General features: G+C 41.9%; 2 protein-coding genes across 2 annotated transcripts in view; both read right to left on the reverse strand.

Moving 5' to 3' along the window:
* Positions 1-5,239: 5,239 nt before the first annotated feature.
* Positions 5,240-15,175, reverse strand: part of LOC125902281 (tripartite motif-containing protein 16-like protein) — a 43,888-nt gene continuing 33,952 nt past the window's right edge. The window contains exon 2 of the mRNA XM_049598524.1: positions 5,240-7,172. Coding sequence (XP_049454481.1) covers positions 5,728-7,167 — 1,440 coding nt within the window. The 5' untranslated portion in view covers positions 7,168-7,172 and the 3' untranslated portion in view covers positions 5,240-5,727. The remainder of the gene's footprint in view (positions 7,173-15,175) is intronic.
* Positions 11,695-13,464, reverse strand: LOC125902300 (tripartite motif-containing protein 16-like). The gene has a single exon (XM_049598549.1). It carries the CDS (start codon positions 13,162-13,164, stop codon positions 12,169-12,171), a length of 996 nt encoding a protein of 331 aa, XP_049454506.1. The 5' UTR covers positions 13,165-13,464; the 3' UTR covers positions 11,695-12,168.

Here is a 15,175-nt window from a genome sequence, read left to right on the forward strand (position 1 = left end):
GTTTAACATTGTCACTGACAAAAAATTAAGCGGTCCATTTCTGTGTGGGCCTGATTATTTTAACTTTGTACTTGAAGATAACTCAGCACCTTACACCCAGCAGCAGAGCCTGAGAAGATTTTGGAGAGTAACCTTTGTTTGCTGCTCTGTTAGAAGTCTAGTTGTAACACAGAAGAATGTGACTGGATAAAAGGGCTCAAAGTGAAAAACAAAGAATTAGCTGGACACAATAGTTTTGAAGCCCCCAAGGAGGTATCACTTGTTCGCTATGTTGCCAACTCTGAGAGGGTCTTCCTCAGGCAAAAGTATCGTGACGGTTTGATAGTGAGGCAAACAGAAAGATAATCAGCCAATTATGTGTTGTTGTTTTTTTAGCCTCACTATATAAGCCTCAATACTGAGCAATACCCACAGAACCTTATCATATGTCACAAATAAATAATACCTCCTACAGGACTTAAAACTATTCAGTGTGCAGATATTTCCTTGTTCAAACAAAACCAGCACATAACATCAGCTTTTCATTTTTTTTTACATTCTGCTAAGATAAATGCAAACTTGGGTAAATGTTAAGACATAAATGAAAACATTAAGATGCCATTAATAACTATTATATTTTGTTAATGGTTTAAATCGCCACTATATTTCCAATCATCACAGGAAACTGATGAATGACAGCTTTCAAAGAATTTGCTTTTACTCGAAAGTAAATTCTGTCTGATCCACTTTATATCACAAAAATTCTAACCATTACACAAACAGTTAAACAAAATTAAGTTAAAGCTTGCATTCATGAAATCATCCATATTAAAAGGTTACAAAAAGTACACATGAAATAAAAGATTTATAACAGTAATTATAAAACCTATGAATTAGGACCCAGTGTCATAATTGGCAAAATCTTAATTTCTTGTGAAACAGCCTCTTTACTGTGGAGTAAATATCACATTGGCCTAGGTGTTGTAACTTTCCTCAAGTGTCCTACAAGAGAGAAAGATGACAGGTTAAAAACAAAAAATCTTATTGCTGAGTAAGTGGCTGTCATTCATAAAATAGTTTTGTGTTTAAGTTCTGTAGATATTCGACTTTAATTCAAATAAACACAAGAAGTTTGTGCTCTAGAGAAAGGATCAGCACTCAGTGAATAACCTCCTAAGCCCTATGATAAGCTATCATGGCAAGGCTTAACTATACAGACCAGTGAGCAGTGATAACTAGCATGTCTTTGGGGTCATCGGGTGGGAACCTCCTTTCACTGGTGTTTCGTCTAGTTGGTCCCACGACACTCCAGGAGGCTAGACAGTGATCTCCAGCGTCCCAGAGACACTCCCCTAATGCCAGGTCTCACTGCTCCCCGCACCAACCCAACAACCTCCTTTACCTTACTTACACATGGCTTTCTCAGCCCAAACAGCACTGCCACCTTCAACAAACCCAGGCTCTGTACATGCGAGCTCCAGGTAGAAGCAATGCTGATACTACCTTTCCTAGCACATTCACCATACTCTATTTCACACGCTACATAGCATAACTACAATATAAGCTAAAGTTAAAGGAGATAAATAAACTCACAGGATCAGCAAACACACTCACCTTGCAGCATGGTCTCAAACAAAATGGATTCAAACAGGCCACTCCCACACTTAAATAACCTTCCTCTTCCTGGATTTCCTCCTGAGAGGAAGTGGATCTCTCCACCTGATCTCAAGGAGTTATGTGCCCTGTTTAGTAGTTCCCCCTGCTGCCCCCAGCTGACATTATTTCTTCTGTAATAGATAAAGTGGCTGGTTCTTGCTGCTTCATCTGACATTTCCCTCACTGTCTTCTTCAAACTCTGTCCCCGCACTCAAAGTTCCCCCAGGAGCGAGACAGCTGATCTTGCTATGAATCCCCTACACCCCACTTCCACTGGACAAATCCTAGTCTTCCATCCTCGCTGCTCAGCTTCTGCTCCTAAGTCTGCATATCTAAGCTTTTTTCTTTCATAGGCTTCTTCCACTGAGTCTTCCCAAGGAACTGTCAGCTCAATGAAATAAACTATCCGTTGACTCACTGACCACAACACTAAGTCAGGCCTCTGCTTGGTACAAACTATTTCCTGGGGAACAACAAGCTTTCTCCCTAAATCTACTTGCATTTCCCAATCACAAGCACCTTCTAGGCGGCCACACCCTTGCCTCCTTACTAACTTATCTCTTCTGCGTATCTCTCCCTCACGGACAAACGGAATTACTAAACTCCTATCCTTAACACCTTCTGAATTCACCTGTCTTCGTTTCCCTTCGATTCCTGCAGCTAAACATTTCAACACCTGGTTATGTCGCCATGTATATCGGCCTTGTGACAAGCTAACTTTACAGCCTGACAAAATATGCTTTAAGGTTGCGGTACGTGAACACAATGGGCATGATGGGTCCTCATTTACCCACAGTTTTAGGTTCTGGGGGGTTGGTAACACATCGTATGTAGCCCCTACCAGGAATCTAATACGATTCTCCTCCATGCTCCACAGGTCCCTCCAACTAAGCTTCCTCTTCTCTACACATTCCCAGTTCAACCACTGTCCCTGCTTAGCCTGGGCCACTACCTTTGCACCCCTTAATATCTCCTCCTGTCTACGTATCTGTTCTACAACCAGCTTTCTTTTATCTTTGAGACCTGCTTTATTCCATACTGGTTTGCCTGAGCCAAGCCCCAGGCCTCCCCGGCCAAACTGAACATTACCTACAATCTCTACATGCCTAAGAGCTGCCTCTGCCTCCTGAACTGCTGATCTTGGGTTCCACTTCCTCCCCTTGGTTGGATTTGGAACCACACTCCTAACTACCACGTCCTTACTCCCAGATAACAAGAGCTCTGTCCTGACCTTGGTACATTTAAATTCCTCTGTTAAACTAGATACTGGCAGCTGAAGTATCCCTTTTCCATACAATGCAACACTACTTAGGCACCTAGGAGCGCCCAACCACTTCCTAATATAGGAGCTAACCGATCTTTCAATTCTCTCCCCTACGGATATTGGAATTTCATAAATTGACAATGGCCACATTAACCTAGGATATAGCCCAAACTGCAAACACCACAAGTTCAACTTTCCTGGAAATTCTGATTGATCTATTCTATCCAATCCTTCCGCCACATCTTTCCTAAATGTCACCACCTGTTCCTCATCATTCAACTCCACATTGTACCACCTACCTAAGCTCTTTACTGACTTTTCCCTAATTGTTGGGATTTCCTCATCATCTATGACAAACTTCCTATCACCCTCTACATATCGAGATGCTTCTAGATTTACTAGGCTTGATCTTCATGCTGGCCCACTTGAGGTTCTTATTTACCTTCTCTAGTAGCCTCTTTGTACATGGCATTGTTGTGGTCACCAGTGTCATGTCATCCATGTAAGCCCTAACTGGTGGAAGATGGAACCCGTTCTGCCGTCTCTCCCCACCTACCACCCACTTAGAAGCCCTGATGATTACTTCCATTGCCATAGTAAATGCTAATGGAGAAATTGTACACCCTGCCATGATGCCTATTTCTAGCCTCTGCCAACCTGTTGTGAAGCCTGCTGTACTTAGACACAACCTAATATCCAGAAAGTATGCTTTCACTAAGTTGACAACTACCTGTGGCACTCTGAAGTAGTCAAACGCACTCCAAATGAGGCTGTGGGGTACTGAACCAAACGCATTTGCAAGATCTAAAAATATTACATGTAGGTCCCTTTTGTTAATCTTTGCTGCCTGAATCTGGTGCCAGATCATGCTAGTTTGCTCTAAACACCCTGAAAAACCTGGTATTCCTGCCTTCTGCACCATGGTATCTATTAAGCTATTCCTTTCTAAGTAGCTAGCTAGTCTCTGCGCTACTACACTAAAGAAAATCTTCCCCTCCACATTCAAGAGAGAAATCATCCGGAACTGGCTAAGGTCCACAGACTCCTGCTCCTTAGGAATGAGGACACCCCCTGTCCTACGCCAAGCTCTTGGTATAATTTATTTTTCCCAAACTATTCTAACTATTCTCTCCACAAAAATTTAAGGGTATCAGGTGCACTTTGATAAACCCGGTACCCTTTGTACGCCTGACCACCTCCTGAACTTCCTTCCACCTAGGTGGCCTGACATCCATCTCATGCTCTATCCCTCCTAATGGAGGGATATCGGGTGGGAAACCTACTATCCTATTCTTCTCTAAATCTGAATATGTGTTTCTCAAATATTCTTCAACCTCTAGCCTTTCTGCTTTAAGCTGCCCCCCCTTTTCCTGGCTGAGCAATCCTTTAACAAACTTAAAAGGGTCCCTGAAAAAACCTGTGCTAGCATATTCTTTCTTCCTCCTCTTTTTCTTTTTTTTTTGCTCTGCCCTTCGAAGAACTGCTAGCCTGCTTCTCAACTCCTCTTGCAACACCTTAATTCCCTCCCTTTCTTCTTCTGTAGCCTTTTTCCACTGCTTTCTTAACTGTCTCCTTTCCTTGACTAACTTCTCTAGTTCTCTTTGCCGCCAAGACTTACCTGACTGTACCCTCTCACTCCTCTTTCTCTCATGCACCCCAAACCTCTCTACACCATATGAATACGTTATATCTCCCATCTTTTCTAACCTTTCTATTGCATTTCCTCTAAGCCTACTCAAGATTACTGACAAATCTCTATTAACTATCTCCCATTCTTTACTGTCATTTGCTCTAGGCCATCTAACGCTAACCTTTTGCTCAATGGTTCTCTCTCTGACTGGCACACTGGCCTCACTGTCACCTGCATCCTCTCTTGGGAGATGGGAGAGATAAGACATAGTATTTGGGAATGTGAGATCTAAACGTTCAAATGTCTCTGACTTGTTGAATTCTGATTAAAGAACATGGAAACACTTGGAACCAAATGTAAAGAATCATATTTTCATGTCATGATTTTATGACTGGACCTGATATAAGCTGCTCATTTTTACATTTGTTGTTGGAGTTCAAATATTTCACGTGTTATAAAAGCTGAGTCACTCACTGTCACTGTGGTAGTGTTTGGTTTCCTAGTGTCTCTGTTAGGTGCTGTCTGCTGAGAACATTTCTCACAGATTGATTCTGTCATATCAACATTTATACATGTTTAAAATCAAAGTTTTAAAAATTAAAATGAGACCTCATCAAGCTCAGGAACAAATCATGTTTGTGCTGGCCACATCTGATCAAAACAAAGATTTAAATAACAAATTTCACTTGAATGACTTGTGACCACACAAATTATGATCTGCATCCAAATTTATTTGATGTTCATGGACACAACAACAGAAAGCAAACACTATTAAATGACTCTTGTTCAGTGATTTCATGTTCAGATTCACTTCATCCACACAAGAATCTCAGCTGTGTACAAGACAATAATGAATGATGTCCTTATTGATTATGATCAGGATCATTACACTTCTATAAAACCTCATAACAACAACAACATTTGGTCTGCCAAACAAATAAATGTGATTATAGATTTCTTTACAGATGAACACAAAGAGAACAAAGTGTGGAGGATAAAGGAGGTGACACACACAGGAAGGAGCGCCACCTACACACACTCAAACATTTACACAACAACTCAGGAGAAGATGTCAAAGTCCGCCCACAATGTTTGACTGACAGCTGATCTGTGTGCAGTGAAGAAACGCCACAACAATCAGCTGTCAGCAACAAACATGGAGACCAAACACAGAGTTTAACCCTTAAATGACTTCAGACTATTTGACTTGACACAACTCAGCTGTGGAATCAATCCAACAAAGCCAAAGTCCAGCATAGAGAGGCTGAGTGAATGTGGTCTGGACTCTGTGGAGGAGAGTCATGGTTTCAGAGACGCTGTAGAAGGACAGAATACCTGCACTGTGATCCAGGTACACTCCTACTCTGGAGGACCGAGGACCTGAGACGGGAGTTCGGACTTTGTTGTGATAAAAGTTATAACTGTTTTTGTCACATGTTAACATCCAAGATTTGTCATTGTATCCAAATCTACATTCATCCCACCACCACCGTGCTCGTCTGATATTCTTGTATGCGACTGCTACATAAACTCCTCCTCTCCACTCCACCTCCCAGTAACAACGTCCAGTCAGACTCTCTCTACTCAGGACCTGAGACCATCCAGTGAATCTGTCTGGGTAAGGAGAATAAAACTGTTGTTGTCTCATGAATGTCACTTTCCTGTTCCCCTCAGATAATAACAGATAAGTGTTTGCTGTGTTTGGATCCAGTGTGATGTGACGTGAATATCTGAAGAACTCAGCTCTGGTCTTGGGCTCTGGTTGTGGCAGTAAAACATCCACTTCAGTCACTGTCAGTGAGACGTTTGTCCATGTGTCCCTCAGAGTGTCCTGTAGTTTATCTCTGACTCCTGACACAGCCGCTGTCACGTCCTCAAAGTAGCGGAGAGGACGGATGTTGATGCTGGATGAGTGTGTGGCTTCACTGAGTGCTGACAGTGAGGGGTAGTTGTGTAGAAACTGGGTGTGATCCTCTGTGTGTGAGAGCTGCTCCAGCTCAGCGTCTTTCCTCTTCAGTTCAGTGATCTCCTGCTCCAGCTTCTCCTGAAGTTCTCTGACTCGACTCACTTCAGTTTCCTGCTGCCATCTGAGCTGCTGCTTCACATCAGAGCGTCTTTTCTCCATGAGACGGATCAGCTCAGTGAAGATCTTCTCACTGTGCTCCACTGCTTTATCAGCAGAGCGACTGATAGCCTCCACCTCCTGTTGGAGCAGCTTCACATCTTTCTCTGTGTCCTGGATTCTCTGCTGGATGTTTTGTCGACTCCCCTCCAGCTCTCTCTGCCTCTCAGTCCTTTCTGCTGCAGCTGACACTGTGTCGTGGCCTTTATGTTGGTCCACATCTTCAGCTCCAGCATAGCAGTGATCAGCAGGAGCAGCTTGGAGTCCAGTCTTCTTCAGTTGCTCCACTAAAACTGCTAACATGGTGTTTTTCCTCAGGACAGGCCTCGATGTGAAGCTCTGCCTACACTGAGGGCAGCTGTAGATTCTCTTCTCATCCTCTCCATCCCAGAAGCTTTGAATACAGTTGATGCAGTAGCTGTGTCCACAGTGAAGAGTCCCCGGATCCTTCAGTAGATCCAGACAGATGGAACAAGAGAAGGTTTCTCGGTCCAGCTCAACTCCTTTCTGCGCCATTTCACCTCTCAGTGTCAACAGCTAGTTTGAGCTCTGATCTAACCAACATGCAGTGAATGGAGTCTGTCAGCTCTGCCACTTCACCACAGTGTTGGTTACACCCATCTTCTATTTGTCGATCTGAAGGGGAGGGAACAAGGAAATGTGTGGACAGAGTGGAGCTGGCTGTGTGTGTGAGAGCAGGAAGAGGAGGGAGGGCTCATCAAGCGCTGAGTCATTCCAGGAAGAGGAGCAGTTTGACAGAGATACTGTGTGTGCGTTCCAATACCCAGACTACTGTACTATAAAGTATGCAGAACAAAATTTAGTATGACCCAATACACAGTATGTCAAATGCAGTATGCCAAAATTACCAGGATGTTCTACTACGTCTGGTCTGATTTTGCAGTATGCAAGCCAGCATGCTTTTCTGGCTATTCTGACCCACAATCCTCTGCACAGCGGAAGATTGGTCACATCAGCTGGGCCACAAAAACAGATGACCACTTGTTGACAGCTTTATTGACAGCTGATTCAAGTCCTTGATGACCAGTCTAATAGTAATAATAAAAACATGAATTGTTTATATGAACAAAATAATCATAGAGATTACCACCACCAAGAGGACATTACTATGACAATAACAATGACAGATACTGCTGATGTCATTTTCCTGTGGTGAATATAATATGTTGGATTCTACCTTGTATGCAGTGATCACTTCAAAGTTACAACTGCAAAGCAACAACAACAGCAGATCTCTCCAGGTTGACCTCAGTCTCTGGTGAGCTCGGTGAACGACCTCTTGTTTTACCTCCAGGGTAACAGATATGTGAGAAAGGGGGTCAAAGTTCAGGGTGTAATGTTGTGAGACAGTAGTGTGTCCTGATTGTGTGCATACTGCATGCAACAGTACGTACTTTTCAAAGGCAGCTGCAGCACTAAAAGTAAAAAGAAAAAGTATGTGATTCGGGGCGCAGCCAGTGTGTTTAACACTTGTTTACAACAGAGCTCATTTCTCATTTAAAAACATGGATCACTTCATCTTTTAGGAGGTAAACTCTTCTGTTCTTCAAGTTTGGAGACGGCTGAATTCTGGACCAACTGGAGTTTATAAAGACACTTGAGAGGGAGAGCAAAGAGGACAGAGCTGCAATAATCAGTACGAGATGTAGCCAAAGAATGAACGGGGATAGCAGTGCTGTACTGTAAAAGACACATCTGTAAAACTGTTGAGAGGACACCTCAAATTATGACTCTTTCTATTCTGAATTTTTCAGACATGGTGGTTTAATATTTGTAAAAATGTCCTCAAGCTGAGAATATAGATTTAAAAATCCATGACATCATCACAATGTAAAGTCTAGGAGCCGGGTGGGAACTCGCGGGCGGAGCTGGAGAAACACTACTGTGCATATTCAGTGGGCCGCATACCGCAGAAATAAAACCCAGAAGCTATATAAAGGTTTTGGCGGATTTAGTTTGTGACATGTTTGTGCTGGTGAATATAAAAAAGGTTTCTGTTTATATCATATTAATTTTCTCCACATCATTCTTTATAAATCAAATAATATATTCTAAATGTCCGTCACTGCAGCTCTGTCTCATCACTGCTTATGGATGTTTTTGCCCAGTGTGATTTTATAGGAGAATCTATGGATTAAATGGAGTCCTTATGGTCTTTGAAGACATTTGTCACAATCATGAATTCAGACAACACAGAGAGGACGACTCAAACTGTGAAGACAGCAGTCAGGAACAGGCTTACAGGTTGGAAACAGGGCGGCAGTCCCAACAGTCAAACAAATCCAAGAAGAGAAGAAGAGAGCAGGAAGAGGAAACAGGTGCAGACACAGGAACAGGTCTGAAGACAGCAGCTTCAGGCAGAAAGCAACACTGACAATCTGTCAGGGAATGAGTGGAAACGTGGCGCTTCTATACTGCAGGGCTGATGAGGGAAAGTGGAAACAGGTGAGCAGGTGAATGAGAGAGTCAGGTGACTGGGACAGGAGGGAAAGTGTGAGGACATCTGGTGGATGGATGGAGGTGATGCAGGGGGCTGGAGGGAGGGACAGAGAGGCAGAATGGGAGAAGCAGGACTGTATGGGGTGCCGTTTGTAAAGTGGCTCACGCTGAAAATAACATCAACATTTTGCCACATTTAGCTTCAAACAATGTTTAAAAAAATGTTGTAAATTTTTTAACGTCACCTTTTACCACATTTACAGCAATATTTGTTAAATATATTAAATAGTTAAATCTAAATATTAAATGTGGCACTTAAATGTTAAATGTTAAATCTAAATGTTAAATCTAAATCTAAATATACATTTTAAATCTAAATATTAAATCTAAATCTAAATCTAAATGCTAAATCTAAATGTTAAATGTCAAATCTAAATGTTCTGGGTGAAACTAAATATTTAGCTAATATGCAAATTCACACTGCCGGTCACCGGAAGTACCAAAATAAAAGCTTGAGATGGTCAGACTGTTTATAGAATCAAATAACAAATTAAAACCAACTTATCGGGGGAAATGAACACTTGAACATACATTAGCGTGATAATAACTACCTAAAATAACAAGAAACGTGTTTGGAGAAATTTTATTTGACGTGTACTTTGAGTTGTTAGTGTTCCTTCAGAGGGATTAACAACCTAAGCTCAGCTAACAACCATTAGCTCTTAGTCCCGTTAGCAGTGTCTGTAATGACTCATTAACTCTTAAACGGTCCGTGAAAAAAATATTTTTTTCCAGTGGATGTCTTAGTTACAACATGATTGAGCTAGCAAAGCAGTTTTGTGTTGCTATGTGTGGTATTTATTCAGTTTTGGGAAATCACGATGTCTAGAAAGCATCAGTGGCTAGCCTGGTTCCAGACCATAGACCCCGCCCACTCAACTGAGTAGGCTTGCATCTCTGGTCTGGCATACTGCAATGAATTTGTGATTTTTCTCGTCCAAGCGATGGACGGACCAATGAACGCCGGGGTCTAGCGAGTTGCCAATCAGCGCCACGCTGATGTCAAGCTGTACGCTGGTGGGTAACTGGTGAGGATAGCAACAATGGCGACCACTACAGATCCTACAGACGACATTAACGATGCTATTGAGGTATTTCGCCACTACTCGTGTTAATGGAGGACCAAATTAAGGAAGCTGCTAAACTGGATTTAACGGCGATGCAACTGGGCATGCACGACGACGGAGACATTTTAAACGGGCAATGCTCGCTTGTTTTCGGCACCCCCGAGGCATGGATACTAATGACATCAGATTCTGGGTGAGTCGTTGATCTCTACTGATTGGTTAGGGAAAAATCAAATTCCCTCCCCCTTGTAAATCGCCTTCAATGGAAGCCATGTCAGACTGAAGGTTCTGGGAGCTTCAGTCTGACACTCAGGCTAATCAGTGGCTGCAGCAGCAGCAGCAAAGCTATCAGGACGTCATCTGTTAAAAGCCTCCCGTTGTCTGATACCACATGAAAAGACTCCAGTTAGCTCAATCATGTTGTAACTAAGACATCCGCTGGAAAAAAATATTTTTTTTCACGGACCATTTAGAGTTAATGAGTCATTACAGACACCGCTAAGGGGGCTAAGAGCTAACGGTTAGGCCTGCTAATCTACGATAACCATGTTATTAATTTCAGAACGTGATAGTAATGTTTGTTCAGTCATTGTGTTTATAGACTTTACAAACACCAGAAGCTATGCATATATAGATATATATATATATATATATATATATATATATATATATATATATATATATATGTAGCTAAATGCCGCTGGTTTTCTACCCGGAAGTATTTGTAAACAACAAGGTGATTCCCTACGAAGGGACACTAACAACTCAAAGTACACGTCAAATAAAATTTCTCCAAACATGTTTCTTGTTATTTTAGGTAGTTATTATCACGCTAATGTATGTTCAAGTGTCCATTTCCCCCGATAAGTTGGTTTTAATTCATTATTTGATTCTATAAACACAGTCCGACCATCTCGAACTTTTATTTTGGTACTTCCGGTGACCGGCAGTGTGAATTTGCATATTAGCTAAATATTTAGTTTCACCCAGAAAATTTAGATTTGACATTTAACATTTAGATTTAACATTTAGATTTAACATTTATATTTATATTTATATTTATATTTAGCATTTAGATTTAACATTTAGATTTAGATTTAATATTTAGATTTAACATTGAACATTTAGGTGCCACATTTAATATTTAGATTTAAGTATTTAATATATATATTGCTGTAAATGTGGTAAAAGGTGACGTTAAAAAATTCACAACACTTTTTTAAACATTGTTTAAGGCTAAATGTGGCAAAATGTTGATGTTATTTTCAGCGTGAGCCACTTTACAAACGGCACCCCATAGGACTGAGGAGGACTTTGTGACACACTTATCCAACCACAACAGTCTTTGGTCTGTATTCTACAAGCTCAGGAACAAATCATGTTTGTGCTGGCCATATCTGATCAAAACAAAGATTTAAATAACAAATTTCACTTGAATGACTTGTGACCACACAAATTATGATCTGCATCCAAATTTATTTGATGTTCATGGACACAACAACAGAAAGCAAACACTATTAAATGACTCTTGTTCAGTGATTTCATGCTCAGATTCACTTCATCCACACAAGAATCTCAGCTGTGTACAAGACAATAATGAATGATGTCCTTATTGATTATGATCAGGATCATTACACTTCTATAAAACCTCATAACAACAACAACAACAACATTTGGTCTGCCAAACAAATAAATGTGATTCTAGATTTCTTTACAGATGAACACAAAGAGAACAAAGTGTGGAGGATAAAGGAGGTGACACACACAGGAAGGAGCGCCACCTACACACACTCAAACATTTACACAACAACTCAGGAGAAGATGTCAAAGTCCCGCCCACAATGTTTGACTGACAGCTGATCTGTGTGCAGTGAAGAAACGCCAGCAACAAACATGGAGACCAAACACAGAGTTTAACCCTTAAATGACTTCAGACTATCAGACTACTGACTTGACACAACTCAGCTGTGGAACCACGATAATAAAGGCAAAGTCCAGCATAGAGAGGCTGAGTGAATGTGGTCTGGACTCTGTGGAGGAGAGTCATGGTTTCAGAGACGCTGTAGAAGGACAGAATACCTGCACTGTGATCCAGGTACACTCCTACTCTGGAGGACCGAGGACCTGAGACACGAGTTTGGACTTTGTTGTGACAAAACTTATAACTGTAACTGTTAGAAATTAACGCCCAAGATTCGTCATTGTGTCCAAATAAACCTGCTCTGCTGATATTCTTGTATGCGACTGCTACATAAACTCCTCCTCTTCGCTCCACCTCCCAGTAACAACGTCCAGTCAGACTCTCTCTACTCAGGACCTGAGACCATACGGTGAATCTGTCTGGGTGTTTGGAATAAGACTGTTGTTGTATCATTACTGTCACTTTCCTGTTCCCCTCAGATAATAACAGATAAGTGTTTGCTGTGTTTGGATCCAGTGTGATGTGACGTGAATATCTGAAGAACTCAGCTCTGGTCTTGGGCTCTGGTTGTGGCAGTAAAACATCCACTTCAGTCCCTGTCAGTGAGACGTTTGTCCATGTGTCCCTCAGAGCGTCCTGTAGTTTATCTCTGACTCCTGTCCTTTCTGCTGCAGCTGACACTGTGTCGTGGCCTTTATGTTGGTCCACATCTTCAGCTCCAGCATAGCAGTGATCAGCAGGAGCAGCTTGGAGTCCAGTCTTCTTCAGTTCCTCCACCAAATCTGCTAACATGGTGTTTTTCCTCAGGACAGGCCTCGGTGTGAAGCTCTGCCTACACTGAGGGCAGCTGTAGATTCTCTTCTCATCCTCTCCATCCCAGAAGCTTTGAATACAGTTGATGCAGTAGCTGTGTCCACAGTGAAGAGTCCCCGGATCCTTCAGTAGATCCAGACAGATGGAACAAGAGAAGGTTTCTCGGTCCAGCTCAACTCCTTTCTGCGCCATTTCACCTCTCAGTGTCAACAACTAGTTTGAGCTCTGATCTAACCAACATGTGTTCCTGCAGTGAATGGAGCCTGTCAGCTCTCTCACGTCACCACCGTGTTGGTTACACACTGTAGATCTGAAGGGGAGGGAACAAGGAAATGTGTGGACAGAGTGGAGCTGGCTGTGTGTGTGAGAGCAGGAAGAGGAGGGAGGGCTCATCAAGCTCTGAGTCATTCCAGGAAGAGGAGGAGCACTTTGAGTTTGAACTTTGTATCCTCGTCTAAAACCTGCTCCCTGTTTGAAAAGTTTTTAGTTGTAAAATACAGTGGTGTGAAAAACTGTTTGCCCCCTTCCTGATTTCTTACCTTTTTGCATGTTTTCCACAATTAAATGTTTCAGATCATCAAACAAATTTAAACATTAGTCAAAGATAACACAAGTAAACACAAAATGCAGTTTTTAAATGAAGGGTCTTATTAATGAGGAAGAAAAAAATCCAAAGCTACATGGCCCTGTGGCCCCCTAAACCTAATAACTGGTTGGGCCACCCTTAGCAGCAACTGCAATCAAGCGTTTGCGATAACTTGCAATGAGTCTTTTACAACGCTGTGGAGTAATTTTGGCCCACTCATCTTTGCAGAATTGTTGTAATTCAGCCACATTGGAGGGTTTTTGAGCATGAACCGCCTTTTTAAGGTCATGCCACAGCATCTCAATAGGATTCAGGTCAGGACTTTGACTAGGCCACTCCAAAGTCTTCATTTTGTTTTTCTTCAGCCATTCAGAGGTGGACTTGCTGGTGTGTTTTGGATCATTGTCCTGCTGTAGAACCCAAGTTCACTTTAGCTTGAGGTCACGAACAGATGGCCGGACATTCTCCTTCAGTATTTTTTGGCAGACAGCAGAATTCATGCTTCCATTTATCACAGCAAGTCTTCCAGGTCCTAAAGCAGCAAAACAGCCCCAGACCATCACACTGCCACCACCATGTTTTACTGTTGGTATGATGTTCTATTTCTGAAATGCGGTGTTACTTTTACGCCAGATGTAATGGGACACAGACCTTCCAAAAAGTTCAACTTCTGTCTCGTCAGTCCACAGAATATTTTCCCAAAAGTCTTGGGGACCTTAACTGAGGCAAGTGATGCCTGCAGTTCTTTAGATGTTGTTGTGGGGTCTTTTGTCACCTCTTGGATGAGTCGTCGCTGCGCTCTTGGGGTAATTTTGGTCGGCTGGCCACTCCTGGGAAAGTTCACCACTGTTCCGTGTTTTCGCCATTTGTGGATAATGGCTCTCACTGTGGTTCGCTGGAGTCCCAAAGCTTTAGAAATAGCTTTATAACCTTTTCCAGACTGATAGATTTCAATTACTTTTTTTCTCATTTGTTGCTGAATTTCTTTGGATCTCGGCATGATGTCTGTAGCTTTTGAGGATCTTTTGGTCTACTTCACTTTGTCAGGTAGGTCCTATTTAAGTGATTTCTAGATTGGGAACAGGTGTGCAGTAATCAGGCCTGGGTGTGGCCACAGAAATTGAACTCAAAAAAGTAAGAAATCAGGAAGGGGGAAAACACTTTTTCACACCACTGTACGTCTTGGCTCCTCAGGTTTTGGTGATGGCTCCATATTTCTCTGAGTCCTCCTCAAATTCTGTCACATTTTCTTCTGCTGGTTAAACACAGTTGACTGACAACAGGAAGTTACCAAAGTAAACTGTCATAAAACGCTTCAGTAGCTGTTTAATAATCTTGTCACATATTTAATAATCTACTTTGAAGCATTTGTGACAAAACATTTCAGTTTCAGAATATCATCCTGAACCAAAGCAGCATTTCAAGCTTCAGATGGTTGAAACAAATATCAAGTAAGTTATTTGTTGCAAGTGTGAATCCAGAAGGAGACGAATGAACCAGATCAGCTGATTCAGCACTTCAGTTGTTGATTAATATGAATTCATGTTTGTTTGGTTTTTGCCTTTGACAATATTTTTAGTTTTCCACAGCTGATTTAAAGATATCAAACTTTTTATT

This window comes from Epinephelus fuscoguttatus, linkage group LG15 (assembly GCF_011397635.1).
Source record: "Epinephelus fuscoguttatus linkage group LG15, E.fuscoguttatus.final_Chr_v1".
Lineage (NCBI taxonomy): Eukaryota > Metazoa > Chordata > Actinopteri > Perciformes > Serranidae > Epinephelus > Epinephelus fuscoguttatus.

What these genes read in the sequence shown, in the direction of transcription:
- LOC125902300 (XM_049598549.1), bottom strand. Translation starts at nt 13,164, where the DNA reads ATGGCGCAGAAAGGAGTTGAGCTGGACCGAGAAACCTTCTCTTGTTCC.